This window comes from Haemaphysalis longicornis, unplaced genomic scaffold (genome assembly GCF_048455015.1).
Source record: "Haemaphysalis longicornis isolate Haplotype H1 unplaced genomic scaffold, Haemaphysalis longicornis Haplotype H1 scaffold_2, whole genome shotgun sequence".
NCBI lineage: Eukaryota > Metazoa > Arthropoda > Arachnida > Ixodida > Ixodidae > Haemaphysalis > Haemaphysalis longicornis.
The window spans coordinates 130898054-130911106 of NW_027526295.1; the positions used below are offsets into that span (position 1 = coordinate 130898054).

General features: G+C 46.8%; 1 protein-coding gene across 9 annotated transcripts in view; it reads left to right on the forward strand.

Annotated features, from left to right (window-relative positions):
• The first annotated feature begins 8029 nt into the window (after nt 1-8029).
• Nucleotides 8030-13053, forward strand: part of LOC144169219 (uncharacterized) — a 118488-nt gene continuing 113464 nt past the window's right edge. For all 9 annotated transcript variants that reach the window (XM_077698265.1, XM_077698267.1, XM_077698272.1 and 6 more), the window contains exons 1-3: nt 8030-8143; nt 11524-11622; nt 12148-12216. In XM_077698265.1, the coding sequence (XP_077554391.1) occupies nt 8108-8143; nt 11524-11622; nt 12148-12216 (204 nt within the window). In that variant the 5' untranslated portion in view covers nt 8030-8107. The remainder of the gene's footprint in view (nt 8144-11523; nt 11623-12147; nt 12217-13053) is intronic.

Consider the following 13053-nt stretch of genomic DNA (forward strand, 5'->3'; position numbering starts at 1 on the left):
ACAGCCAAAATGCAATAAAGTGAGAACAAAATGCCAAAATACACCAATGGGGACGCTTATCAGCGGGTGAGAAGCGTAGCAGACGCCTGACTTCCGGGACGAGCCGTTGAACTTCCGGTGGCCGTGCGCGCGCCCGGCCGCGACAGCGGCGAAGCGCCATCCAGCAACTCTAGTGGAGATCAGTGGTACTTACCTGTTTATCCTGAAAATAAATAAAAACGATTTTCGCCTATGGGAAAACGGAGGCTTATTTGGACGTGCCAGCCAAGGCAAGTTGATGTTGGAACGACGGAACCACCATGCAGAGTGAAACGCATGTTTGGGATTCACGTACGGAGACAAATGGTGCAGCAGACGATCAGAAAATGCACCTAGAAATGAGCTAACAGACGATCAGAAAACCCGGTTTTCAAGCTCGCACGTCCAAATCGCCGCCATTTTCCCATAGCGAAAATCGTTTTTATTTATTTTCAGGATAAACAGGTAAGTACCATCGCTGTTCCCGGTGTCAAACAAAACAGACCACAAATTGCGACTTTCGTGGCAAGTTTGAGCGCGAACAGAGCGGCGGGTAGCTCAGGAAAAAATTTTAAAGTGTTCCGATTATCGTCGCAACACCCTGTAACTAACTGGCAGCACCCGCGTTCATTTTGTTCGGAACGCTCGTTAGGTCAGTTTTTACGATAGTAAGCGAAAAAAATGTGGAAGTGCAACGCCGGCACGTGCGGGAAGAAAAGCAATCACAAAATAGAACGGAACTCCCGCTGGCGCTGTTTCAGGCAGGGGGCGCGCGAGCACTGCGAGAGCGGGAAATTTGAATTGCATTGTGTGGTAGCAGTGAGCGGATAACGACGCTACAGCCCATTATGGCGAATCACTGCTCTGCACTTCCGACAGCTTTCACGTTGAGTTGAGTGGCTTTCATTTTTCTTCTCCTTGCACCTGTGTGAGTGAGATTGAAAGGTGCGGCTTTGACAAAAGTTGAACGACTGACTCAACATATCGCCTTTTAGTACCCATAGCAAACTCTGTTTAAATTAGGCTTGAGGTGTTCAATGCAAGGAGCAGTGGTCCAGGTTCTGTTCGCCCTTACAGCCCTTTCGGAAATCATCTGTACTCGGGGCGCTCACTTTTAGGCGGGAAACTATGTGCATGAAACAGCCAGTACCCTATCCAGTGGTGGCGGAGTCTTGTGGCGGTGTGCACGAAAAGCCAGGTGGTGTTGGCTACGCTCGCCAGCTAAGCGCCTCGCGTAATTGCGATGCGGAAGCGTGTGTGCTTCGAAAACGTGGAAGGGGAATCGCACGTTTTCATGAGACGGAGCTCTTCTGTTGCACCTTATTTCGTCGCTTGTTGCAACCATCTCTCTCTCTCTCTCTCTCTCTCTCTCTCTCTCTCTCTCTCTCTCTCTCTCTCTCTCTCTCTCTCTCTCTCTCTCTCTCTCTCTCTCTCTCTCTCTCTCTCTCTCTCTCTCTCTCTCTCTCTCTCTCTCTCTGCAAGAAAATAAGTTTACACAGTCACAACCTTTCGGAATTGCTAAATATGGAAATGTTTTATACCTGTACACGTTGTTAGCGAAAAGAAAACATGCATGACTGGTACGCGCATGCAGTGTTCTTCTATTTGAAAATAGATGTGTGCCTGATTTTTGCGAGAGCAAATAAAAAAATGCGTTGAAAACAATGCCTTGAAAACAAAAAGCTCGCGCGAGCCTGGACCTTGTGGCATTGTTCCAAGTTCAACAGTAACAAAGGGTTCCAGTAGATGGCGCGAGCAGTGGAGCGCGGGAAACTTGAACTGGCTTTAGCAAACCTCCTCCGTGTTTATCGTGCGGGGATCGCAAGGGAGGGGCTTATCGAGCGTAGACGGGCACGAAAACACGAATGTATCTCCCGACGTAATTTTTACGACGAGAGCAGTCGTAGGGGTCATTGTTGGGCCGCGAGTGCCCGCCCTAGCATGCCTAGTTAGCCCGTGCCTGTGCGCTGGCGTGCTGGTTGGCAGGGCCGCCCCACGGTCACAAGAGCGGGACAGCTCCCGCTATGCTTGAATGGCAGGCTGCTGCAATTCTTTGCTCCTCTGAGCGCAATGTATCGATAATTCCCTTTGTACCCGCCGCGGTGGCTCAGTGGCTAAGGCGTTGCGCTGCTGAGCACGAGGTCGCGGGATCGATTCCCGTCCGCAGCAGCCGCTTTTCTGATGGAGGCGAAAAGCAAAAACGCCCGTGTGTACGAGATTTCGGCGCACGTTAAAGATCCCCAGGTGGTCAAAATTAATCCGGAGCCCTCCACTACGGCGCGCCTCATCGCCTGCGTTGCGTCGGCGCGTTAAACCCCACAATCAATCAATCAATCAGCAACCATTCTTTCTATTGTTCGTGTTCCGTATGAAATTTGCACACCTCCGTTCGAGTAATATAGTATTACCGAGGAGTCCCAGTGCGTGTCAATAACTTTTGCGCCTCAATACGGAAGTGCTGGGCTGTAAAACGAAAACCGAGCTGTTGCGGGGCGCAATCGTCGGTGTCGACCTGGTGGCCCGATTGTTCTCATTTTATGGACGATTGGCAGCGAAGGCCTATTACGGGTTACACGGTTGCGCGTCAGCGATAATTTGATTCGTCAGTTTACTACCCCTCGAAAAATCTCTATTTAGAATTGGCTCGCGGCCAGCTGGCCGGAACTCGGCTGGGATCGCCTGAGTGTTTTCGTTTTAATTGAGCATATTCTAGGGACATTACATAACAAGTCCCAACCGTTGTCACTTAGAGCAGCCGGCCGTAATGTTTATCCGCTCCCCCAAACATGCTTGGCAAGAAGCTTCGCGCCAGCGTTAGGTTTAACCCACTTTCCGGGCTAAAACAGGCCGTGTTTTTCCACTTTTGCGGCAATCCGAACCGTCGTGGAACGGCACCCAGTTGGGGATGCGTTTGACGACACGGCCGCGTATATACATATAGCGGGTGACGACACCGGAGACGTCGACGCTGGCGCAGTTGGGTGACGCCACCGCCGTGACGCGGGCGGTTTGTTTTCTTGGCTCTGCGCCATTTCTTCGCGTGGTGTGTGAAACTCAAGTTCGCCTCCGTTGTGAAAAGGACGACGAGCGATAAACGTCCGCTAGGAGGTGTGTCGCCTCTCGCGCCCCTCAAACTACTTGGGATTGCGTTGTATTCCCAAAGCCGAACGAGCTTTTAAAAACACTTTTAAACGGACGTCATGGATGTGGTTTGGGTGTCCCTGTTTTCGAAAATAAACGTTTTAAAGACGGTAGCCTTTTACCGAAACGCGAAAATTTTGGTCGTTCCGTCGATTTCGCTTCCCGGCTATAAGTTTTAAAAAATTTAACTACGAAACTAAGCTGTTTAGCAAATCGTTAGTTCCGGAGTTAAAAATACCAAGAAAATACCGTGCGCTGCGCACGCGAGCGCGTGCCTCGCGGCGACCGCCGAGCAGTAAAAAAAAATAAATAAAACGAGGAAACGCCAAGCGCTTGTGTGTGAGTACCTCGCGGCGACCGCCCAACGTCCCCGCCGCACGTTTGTCAAGCCAAGCATACCCACTTAAAGAGATTGGCGAAAATTGCCCCCCCCCCCCAAAAAAAAAAGAAAAACCTCCATCGTTCATTGTAATCATAACACTTGCTCGGAACAAGAAAGACACGTCATAGCGTACGCCCCTTCAGGGTATGTCCAATGATTATCACTTCCAAAAAATTAAGCAAGCTCACACTTATAGCAACAATGATGGAGTAAAGGTCGTTGTACCAACGATAAAGAAGCAAATCGGCTGCAATCGTCGACTTAAACCGTCATGATGATTCTGATTGTAGGGTTTAACGCGCCGACGCAACGCAGGCGATGAGGCACGCCGTAGTGGAGGGCTCCGGATTAATTTTGACCACCTGGGGATCTTTAACGTGCGCCGAAATCTCGCACACACGCGGGCGTTTTTCCTTTTCGCCTCCACCAGAAAAGCGGCCGCCGCGGCCGGGAATCGAACCCGCGTCCTCGTGCTCACCAGCACAATGCCTTAGCCTTAACCACTGAGCCACTGCGGCGGGTAAAAACCGTTGGATGGTCGTGAAGGTTGTGTACAGCTTCGCTACCATCGTCTTACACGTCAGTGTGGGCTTCCTGCATTTTTTCGAACAAGGAAGAAATCTTTCCAGATTGCTAAATCTGGAATCATACTTCGTATTTTTTTACATTTTTCAGCAAAAAGAAAACATGCGGGATATTTGGGGCAAGGCATCAATAGGCAACTGATACAAGCAGGAGTCTTTTAATTAAAAATAGACGTGGGCATAATATTTGCAGTAGCAAACAAAAAAAGAAACACCTTCAAAACTATATTTTAACAACAAAATACAAAAAGTGCTCGCGCTTGAGCCTTGGGCTCGGGGCTCATACGAAGCGCAGCGTCAGCAGAAGGTCACACCACCAGATGGTGCACCACCACTGGGGACGCAGGAAAATTTAATTTAGTGAACCTCTGTTTTATTTATCGAGAGGACTGAAACAGGAGGGGAACAGCATTGAGATGTGGGGGAAGGAGAGATCAGAGGCAGTTATGTGGCAGTGGTGGCAGAAGACTTGTCTTTTGAGGACATTTGCAGTGAAGTGAGCAGATACGCAGTTGGTTTTTAACACAATAGTGTTTTATTCCGGTATACACAAACATTTGAGGGACATCATATGCGTCACGGAAATGACGCCAGTACAACGAACCAAGCAGCCTGTAAAGGGTGCACCCCTGCACACAGGGTCTTCTTGCGGGGAAGCAACCTTTAGTACTAAAGAGTACGTTATACTTAGGGTTGTTCGTTTTTGGGTTTTATATTTTAACATGAAAGAGTTTTATGCCACGATACACCAAGATTTCACTGACGTCATATCCGTCACGGAAATGACGCCAGTACACCTTTGCCGAAGCAAACCAGCAGGAGGAAGTCGCTCGCCAGGCACACCCACAAGGCAGCTGCCGACCCGCAAATCATGCTCATCTGCAGATTTCGTTGCACATTTCACTTTCGTGTTTGACCGATTCCTATGACAGAAGAATCGACCACAATTTTTTGTAGCCCTTGCGCCATAATTCACTTCAACCCCTCACTCGAGGAAAAAAAATGTGTACTGGAGTTTTTCTTGCTCCAAAGAAAATGCGTGTCGTTTGCGTGCAAAAAAAGAGAGAATGGCCAAGGCTTGGGTTTAGCTAGTAATTTATGGATGAAAACGTGATAGCATTGTTTTTGTTTCACTTGAGTACCTCCAATGGATACAGCGTTCTGGGACAGCATACTGGGGGGCCGAATGCTGCGACAGCCGAGTTGCGCCAATCAATCCATTGCGGTCTGTAGAGTTGCGGTTTAACACAGGCTGCCTGTGCTGTTAGCTGCCATTGTCTGACGTGTGACTGCTGGCGCAGGTCTTTGGAAAGTGGGGTCACCTGGCGAGACATTGCATAAATTATTGCTGTTCTTGTTAACTGCTCAAAGACTTCGGCTGTGCTTTGCAACGAAAGCGTCTGTTTGAAAAGACTGGATTTCTTTGGGACCCTCACGATTGCTCAAAAGTGAATGGAGATGAAGGCGAATTTGAAGACAAAGCTGTTGACACGTGACATATTGTCAACACACTTAGCGCCATCTGGTGTTTTTTTTTTTTTTCCACTATGCTTTCAAAGTGAAATGTACTTAGAGTAGCTGTCCGACATTCTAGGGTTACGACATTCTAGGGTGAAGCCCAGGAAAGCGAAGCCTGGATGAAGGCTAGGAGGGAGAGCTGACTGGGTGACAGGTGTTTTAGGAGGTTAATGTGTAGGGGTGAGGAAGGTGAGTGGCGGGAAAGGCGAGTTGAATGTGTAGTGGTGAGGAGGAGTTAGATGGGTAGGGATATCTGTAGAAGGTTTTGAGGGGATGCCAGGTAGGGAGCCGATTCAGTTGTCCCGTCCAGAAGGTTCGCTGCACCTTCCTCTCTCAACATGCACATATGCACAAACATGCGCCACATGCAAAGAGTGCAGCAGTTCGCTGTTATGAGAGAGACATTGGCTGTTATCTTTGATATTTGTCTTTAAAGGGTGCTGCTCAGCACACACAGTAACACTGCAGTGAAGTGGAATTAGCAGTGAGGGAAGCTGTTACAGCACTGCAATCATTATTTATGCCCAAAGAAATGGGAGCTGCAAGGCAAGCCAAGGCTGAATGACTGCGTTATATATGTGGGAAGTTTTCTTCGGGGAAATAAAAAAAAATTCAAACTGAAGTGCATCGCTGGGATTATTTAATTGTTTAATGCTGTTTAAGGAATTGTTTAATGCTGCACTTACATGGTCCAGTCCTGTAGTCCAGTTCACATACGTTCGAAGGGACCCGTTTGCAAGACCTTGGCTGCTTTCATCTCAATCAGTGATACCGTTTCCTAGGTCAGGGGGCCAATGCAGCTACACTAGTTTAGCGGATAATGGCTCTAGCTGAATGGTTTGATTTCCTCATGCATTAGTGACCTATTTCACAGATTTCTGGTGGGCCACCCTGACTAGCCCAAGAAAATTTTCACCCACCTTTTTTTATTTATTTTTGTCGGCTCAAATAAAAACGTTTTTCCACCACCTTGGAGCCGTCATTGTCATTATGGCCCCTGCGATGAGGAAATATTCGGTACCTTACTTGAGCTGGTCTGGCTTGCAACCTACCTTTGTCATACCGGGGCCATCTTTGGCTGTACCAATATCATTGCACCTGTAAGTTACGGTGTAGGGACTGTGGCTAAAGAAGTGAGGGAATACACACTGTGCACGTTTTATGAAAGACTGAAGGCGTGTGTAGGTGTAAATGTGTGTGCACATAAATATACTAATAATTTGCATGCACGTGCATGCATTCATGTGTACACGCAAGTGAACAGATGGGGTGAATGGCTTAGCATTGATGAATCCCACATATCACTCGCAAGTCACAGAAGGGCTGGTCTTCCTGAAAAAATACAAGCAAGATATTGATTCTTTTAAAGGAGGCGTTGGTGCACCCCTTTTCGAGCGGCATCTGTAAATGAAGGAAAGCACTTTTTGAGGCACACAAGGTATCGTAAAGTTTTCTGAAATTAAATAGATGAGGTCCTCTGCCGACACATTGGCTGTTCTCCGTGCTCCACGGGGTCACCTGGGAGGCAGAGAAAACGCACAAATACGTGTTTGCGGGCTTCTGTACCTGTAGAAGAGATGTGCTGCCGTTGGCCTCTTGCACATTGCGACTGTTTTTTTTTCACTAAGTGGGCCATATTGGCTTGAGTTTGTTGCACGTACCTCTGAGGAGCACCTATCCCATTGTTCATCTTCCGTTTCACTGTGTTTGCACTATAGCTTTTTAGAACGAGTGTATCTAATACCCCTGTCACACGGGCACTTTCAATCGCGATTGAGTCGATCAGGATCGAGCTCAATCCGGATGGGGCCCCTGCTACACGGCAGTTTCAATCACGATCGAGCTCGATCCCGCTCGAACTCAATCCTGGTTTCTCAAGCGCGATCGAGGCTTCCAAGCGCGATCGAACGAAAGCGGCGATACTCTCGTGCCCGATCAGTAATGGCACAGAAGGTGACAACTTCAACTAACGCTGCAAATTGTGTCAAATAACTTGACCCAAATAAGTGAGAGGTAATATTTACATAGTTACGTATACCTACGACTGCGCGAAGTTACCAGACACCGGCCGCAATTACATTGTTAGCGCCATCTGGCGTACACGAGTGCAACCCGCGCAACTTCTCGATCGCGATTGAAACGTGCCGTGTAGCAGCGGCACTGCGTCGAGCGCGCTCGAAAACTCGATCGCGATTCACTTCAATCGCGATTGAAAGTGCCCGTGTGACAGGGGTATAACAGAAGCTAAGTTAGAGCACCAATCCTCTCGCATGCATCCTCACCTAAGGTCGTCCAAGAGTAGCTGTTGTTTAGCAGTGACTTCATCGGTGTTGCTGAAGGCCTTGGCCTGGGTAATTGCTGCTTGCTCCCTGTCCATTTTCAGAGCCCATCTCCTGCTAGTCGTAGGTCAAGTGAAAGCGGCAGTCTCGGCAGCCGGGTATCTGCAAACACCAGCCAATCCAGCATGGCCTCCACAACGTCCCCAGATCGCTGCAAAAAGGTGTGTTTGCTGCTGTGGCCGGCCGAGGTGTTTTGTGAGTCGTATTGATAAGTGTACGAGGCTGCGTCGGAATTTCTTTAGACTAGCTCTGTTTTCCTGGGAGTGGTTTATTTATCTGCATTTATACACTATGCATTTAAAAGGATCCCCTTGCTCAGCAGTACAGTATTTCATCTTCCTTGCCACTGCTGGAATGTGTGCTGAAAGTATTTTTTAAGAAGCGCATTAAGCACCTGCTGCGGTTTACACTCAGTCGTTGCATTCGTATCAAATAAGCAACTTTTGACCTGAATCTTCATTTTTGGGAAGAGGGCAAAGTGTGCAGAAGCTAAATCTGGCTGTGGCGGGGTGGGTGCAGAAGTGCGGTGATAATGGTTCGGGCAGAGCACTTGCTCGTGTGAGGAAAGCTCGGTGACAGAGTGCATTGCCGTCATGAAGCGTCCAGTTCTTCGCACACCACAGATCTTCTCATTTTGTTGAATGCCTTAAAACTGGGCAGTAGAACACGCTACCTCAATTTGTGCCTGCGAACTCAAGTTTCATCATTGGTAGTAATCCTCAACCTGAAGGACAGATCATCTAGGGCATACCGTATTTATTCGAATATAGGTCGACCTTTTTTTTTTTCCGAAAATGTGCTTAAAAATTGAGGGTCGACCTATAATCGTGACCGAAGAACCTCGACCTATAGAGTATATTATCTCTATGACCTATAGTCGTGATCAAAAATGGCGAGCGCACCGAGCGATCCGTTTCTCCGTCGCGCCCGGCGCTCCTCAATTTGAGGCGGCAGCGCGGAGCATCAGAACAAAGACAGGCAAGAAAATAAAGGAAAAAATAACAAAACAATCAGCGTAAGAAAACCACCCACAGTCACTGCCGGCTATCGCGCATTACCTGCGGCCGAACCGGACACGAGCGAGCACTCCATGCGAGCGAGCTTACGTACTGGCTAGAGAGCCAGATTGGCTTGGCTTGGTGTCTTCGGAGCCGCGGTAGCGGCTAGCGCGAGGTGGGGGTAAGGTGACTTTCGCCACCTAGCGTAGCCACCTCGTGAACGGAACGGCGTTGCCTGCTTCGCTCGCTGTCTCTACTATCTCCCGTTCTCCGTTTCACGCGCTTTCTTGGTGTTTGCTTCGTTGTGATATCCGCACACAACGTTTTTCTCGTGCGCATTTCGCGATGTCACGTCGGACTTTAAGCGGCGGGTGATCCTGTTTGCTGAGAACTTGAACAACTGCGCCGCTCAGCGAGAGTTAGTCGTTAATGAAAAGCTGATCAGGGGATGGCGGAAACAGCGGGACGACGAACTTTTTGCTTGTAGGGGACTGCGTCGTGCGTTTCGTGGTGGGAGGCACGATGCTCTCGAGAAAAAACTCCGGCTGCACGTGGAAGAGGAGCGTGCGAAAGGACACCGAGTGTCCTGCGAAGATATTCAGACCAAAGCTCAACAGTTAGCGCTGCGAGGCGGGATTGGCCGTTCAGCCTTCAAAGCCAGTCGGGGGCGGGGGCGGGTAATGAACTGCGGCGCAAGTTCCGACGACGACGCAGTGTGTGGCTCCGACCAGTGAGGTGACCGCGTTGTAAATAAATGGGAGTTTTAAAAAGTTTCCTCAAGTTTTTTTCTTAAAAGTATGGGTCGACCTATAATCGAATATATTAGTTTTTTTTTCGGCGACTTCAATTTTTAGGGGGTCGACCTATATTCGTGCTCGACCTATTTTCGAATAAATACGGTAATTGTGGAATTCTTGGCAATCTTCGATGCTGTGTTCTTGCTGCTTCTGGGTGAGCAGTCGTACAGCGACACGGATCGTGTTCAAATCACACATGAAGGTTGTGCTGATTGCTTTGTGTGAGAGGGGTACAGTGGCATCAGTGTTGTGGATTGTTTCCCAACAGTCTGCTTGCACAAGTTGCAAGACGGTTGTGGCATTTTTGAGGTTAAGCTTGGTGAAGGTCTGCTTGATTGCTCGTCATCATGATGTTCTGCCGCTCTTAAACCATGCGTGCCAACCCCTTTTGCGACTCAGTGCAGCGTTGCCATAAACTTTAATGCCATGCCAAATGTCTCTGTGGCAGGTTTGTCTAGTTTTGCACGGAATTTGTCATTTGCCCTTTCTTCTCACTCGCTGCCCTTGATGAAACTGCAGACGTGGTAACGCACACGGTCAGAGCAGCAACAGTTGCGTAGCTCCTGATGCGGGCGAGATGATGTCTTTTGACACACTGACCAGTGAAGATTGGTGCTTCCCGTGACTACGTATGCAGCCTTGTGCTTCCCTTTGTGGATGTGTTGCATAATTTAACTCGAAGCTTTCTGAAACCCCTTCGTGTAACAGCCCAGCCGGTTTTGAGTGTTTTTTTTTTAAATTTAATGATGAAGTTGTTTCAGGATTTATTCTGTGGGTTTTAATGTAAGTCGTCGTACACCATTAACATGCCGCTGTTACAAAAAACAGACCGTGTCACTGTCATCGTCTTTTCTTTCTTTTTTTTTTTTTTTTTTTTGATACTAGGGGTTGATTTAGAGCTAAATGTGAACGTGTGATTGTCCCTCTTTTCTGCACTGACGTGTGGGTTGGTCAAGAGATGAAAGTAAATGTGCTCAATTGTCCCTACACTGCCTGCACTGATGTGTGTGATGTGTGAACTTTCTAGTGAAAGCTAACTTCTTTAGCAAAAAGTGTAAATCCGGGCTCGCCGTTGGGACATTGGGAAACCAGAAGTGCACCCAAGATGGGGAAGTGCTCTACACTCGCATTCTATCTTTTACCACTTGCTTGCTCACTTAGATTTTTTTTTTTATTCAGTTTTCTGTTATTTTTTTACACTGAAATCTTAAGCAAAGCTGGAGGTATCTTGTCATGTGAACAATGCTGTAACTGACATGATCCTCTTTATCACGTGACAAAGAGGAATTGTTTTAAGTGCCGTGCATTCGAACTGATCATATACCACACGTAGCTTTCGCTCGCCACTTATGCCTCGATTTGAAGAGTGCACAGAATATTTTTTTTTTTTGCTAGATTTGAGGGTAGATTAAAAACCCTATAGTAATGGGCCGAGTTTTAATTTTTGCATAAAATTATCCGTATGTGGCACTTGCACTCGATAAGCATTGGGTTTGGTCTAGATAAATACAGTCCTTCCTTGGAGATGCAACCTCTGGACTTCCTGCACTGCATTGCATTTGCTTCCGTCAGTGTCATTATTCAGCGCCTTGCTATTCAGGTGTTGGCTACGGAACGTGTCCTAAGCGCTAGTACATGTTCCTGAATTGTTTTCTTCGATCGTACCAATGATTCCACTTTCTTGCTGTATGTTCTGAAACTAAAGTCAGCAAAAAAAAATTTTTTTTTTTTTTTTTTTCCTTTCAGGCTCTGCCCGTGGAAAGGATAAACAATGGCCTGGGTGACAACCTGAACATAAGCTTCTCCAGCACAGGATCCTGCACCTCCTTAGAGCTGCCCAAACTGGTGCGTGTGCAGGTTACACTCACAGACGCTATCCATGTATAAGTGAGCACTAAGACGATATTCTGAAATTTCCATAGAGAAATTAATCAAACGGACACTCGTACACCTGTTGACTCTCACAAATTATCCGTGAAAAGTACGAGCTTTGACTTGCGCTGTGATTTTAGTAATCCTGTCTGAGATTTTTATGAAATACTATGTCTCGTGAAAAATTTTCATTGCAGTGGAAACTCGACGACACCATCGCATCAAGTTTCCACTTATTTGCATCATGACAGATGCAAATTGTGGGGTGGTGTAAATATTGGAAAAACTTCCTGGTGAAAGTGCATTGATTTGCATGCCGTGGGCTCAAGGCAGTACCAGGGCTGAATAATCACATTATGTCCAAATACTTGTCTGTGAATTTTATCCACTAGCTTGGCTAGGGTAAATTAGTTACCTTTTAAAGGGATCAACCTAGCTGAAATTTTCCAGTTATAAAGTCACTGAAACTTTAGTTTTTTTTTTTTTTTTCCTTTTTAGGAGCTTGAACTCTCTCCAAGGCATGGGGACACTGGCTTCAATGAAACTCTCACCAGGTACAAGAAAAAGGTAAGTCTTTGTCGGACAAAACTTTTGGGAACGTGTGACTGCATAGATCTATCTGCACATAAGAATAAAACCCCAAATTTCATCTCCGCTTGTTGTATCTATGAATTAACATCAGGGCACAAAAATAAGCTTGTTTTTTTTTTTCTCCACTCTTTTTCACAAACCTTTTGTAGGAAAAAAGAAGTTTCACCATTATTTTTAATTTGTGGCTGTAAGGCTGTATCTCCAGATTTGGCGCATTGCATTTGATCCTATTGGCCAGTGTTTCTGTTGCTTTGAGGCTGACATCTTAGTTTAAGGGAAGTGTGGCTTATAATAAACCACATAATTGATTACAACATCTTACCAGGAAACAGATCAAGAGTCAGTTATTACTAGCTTTTGATGATATTCCCTGATATACGTTCTTTCAGGACAATTTACATTGCTTCTGAAGCTACGCAGTGATTTGCAAAGTGTTACCTGATAATTAGGTGGACGGTTTCCATTTAAATGCTGTTTTTGTATGAAATTAGACTGTTTTAAAAAAAAACATGCGACGGTTCTTTATCGCCTAACTTGAGTAAAATTCATCGAAAGAAAGAAAATTATTGGTACTATTGTGCTAGTTCTATGACATCCAACTATCAGCGGCACCATATCGATAGTCTTGTGAGAGTCTAGATGCTACTGATGATGTTATAATCAATGAGTCATTTACCATTGATAGTGCTGTTGACAGTTCCGCGTCCCTACTTACCAGTGTGGAGAGAGCTGCGTGCGCATGTCTTGTTCATCTAGTAAGCGTAATTTAGATCGTCTCCTGGCGTGTTCATGTGTTCACCTGTAATACAGTGT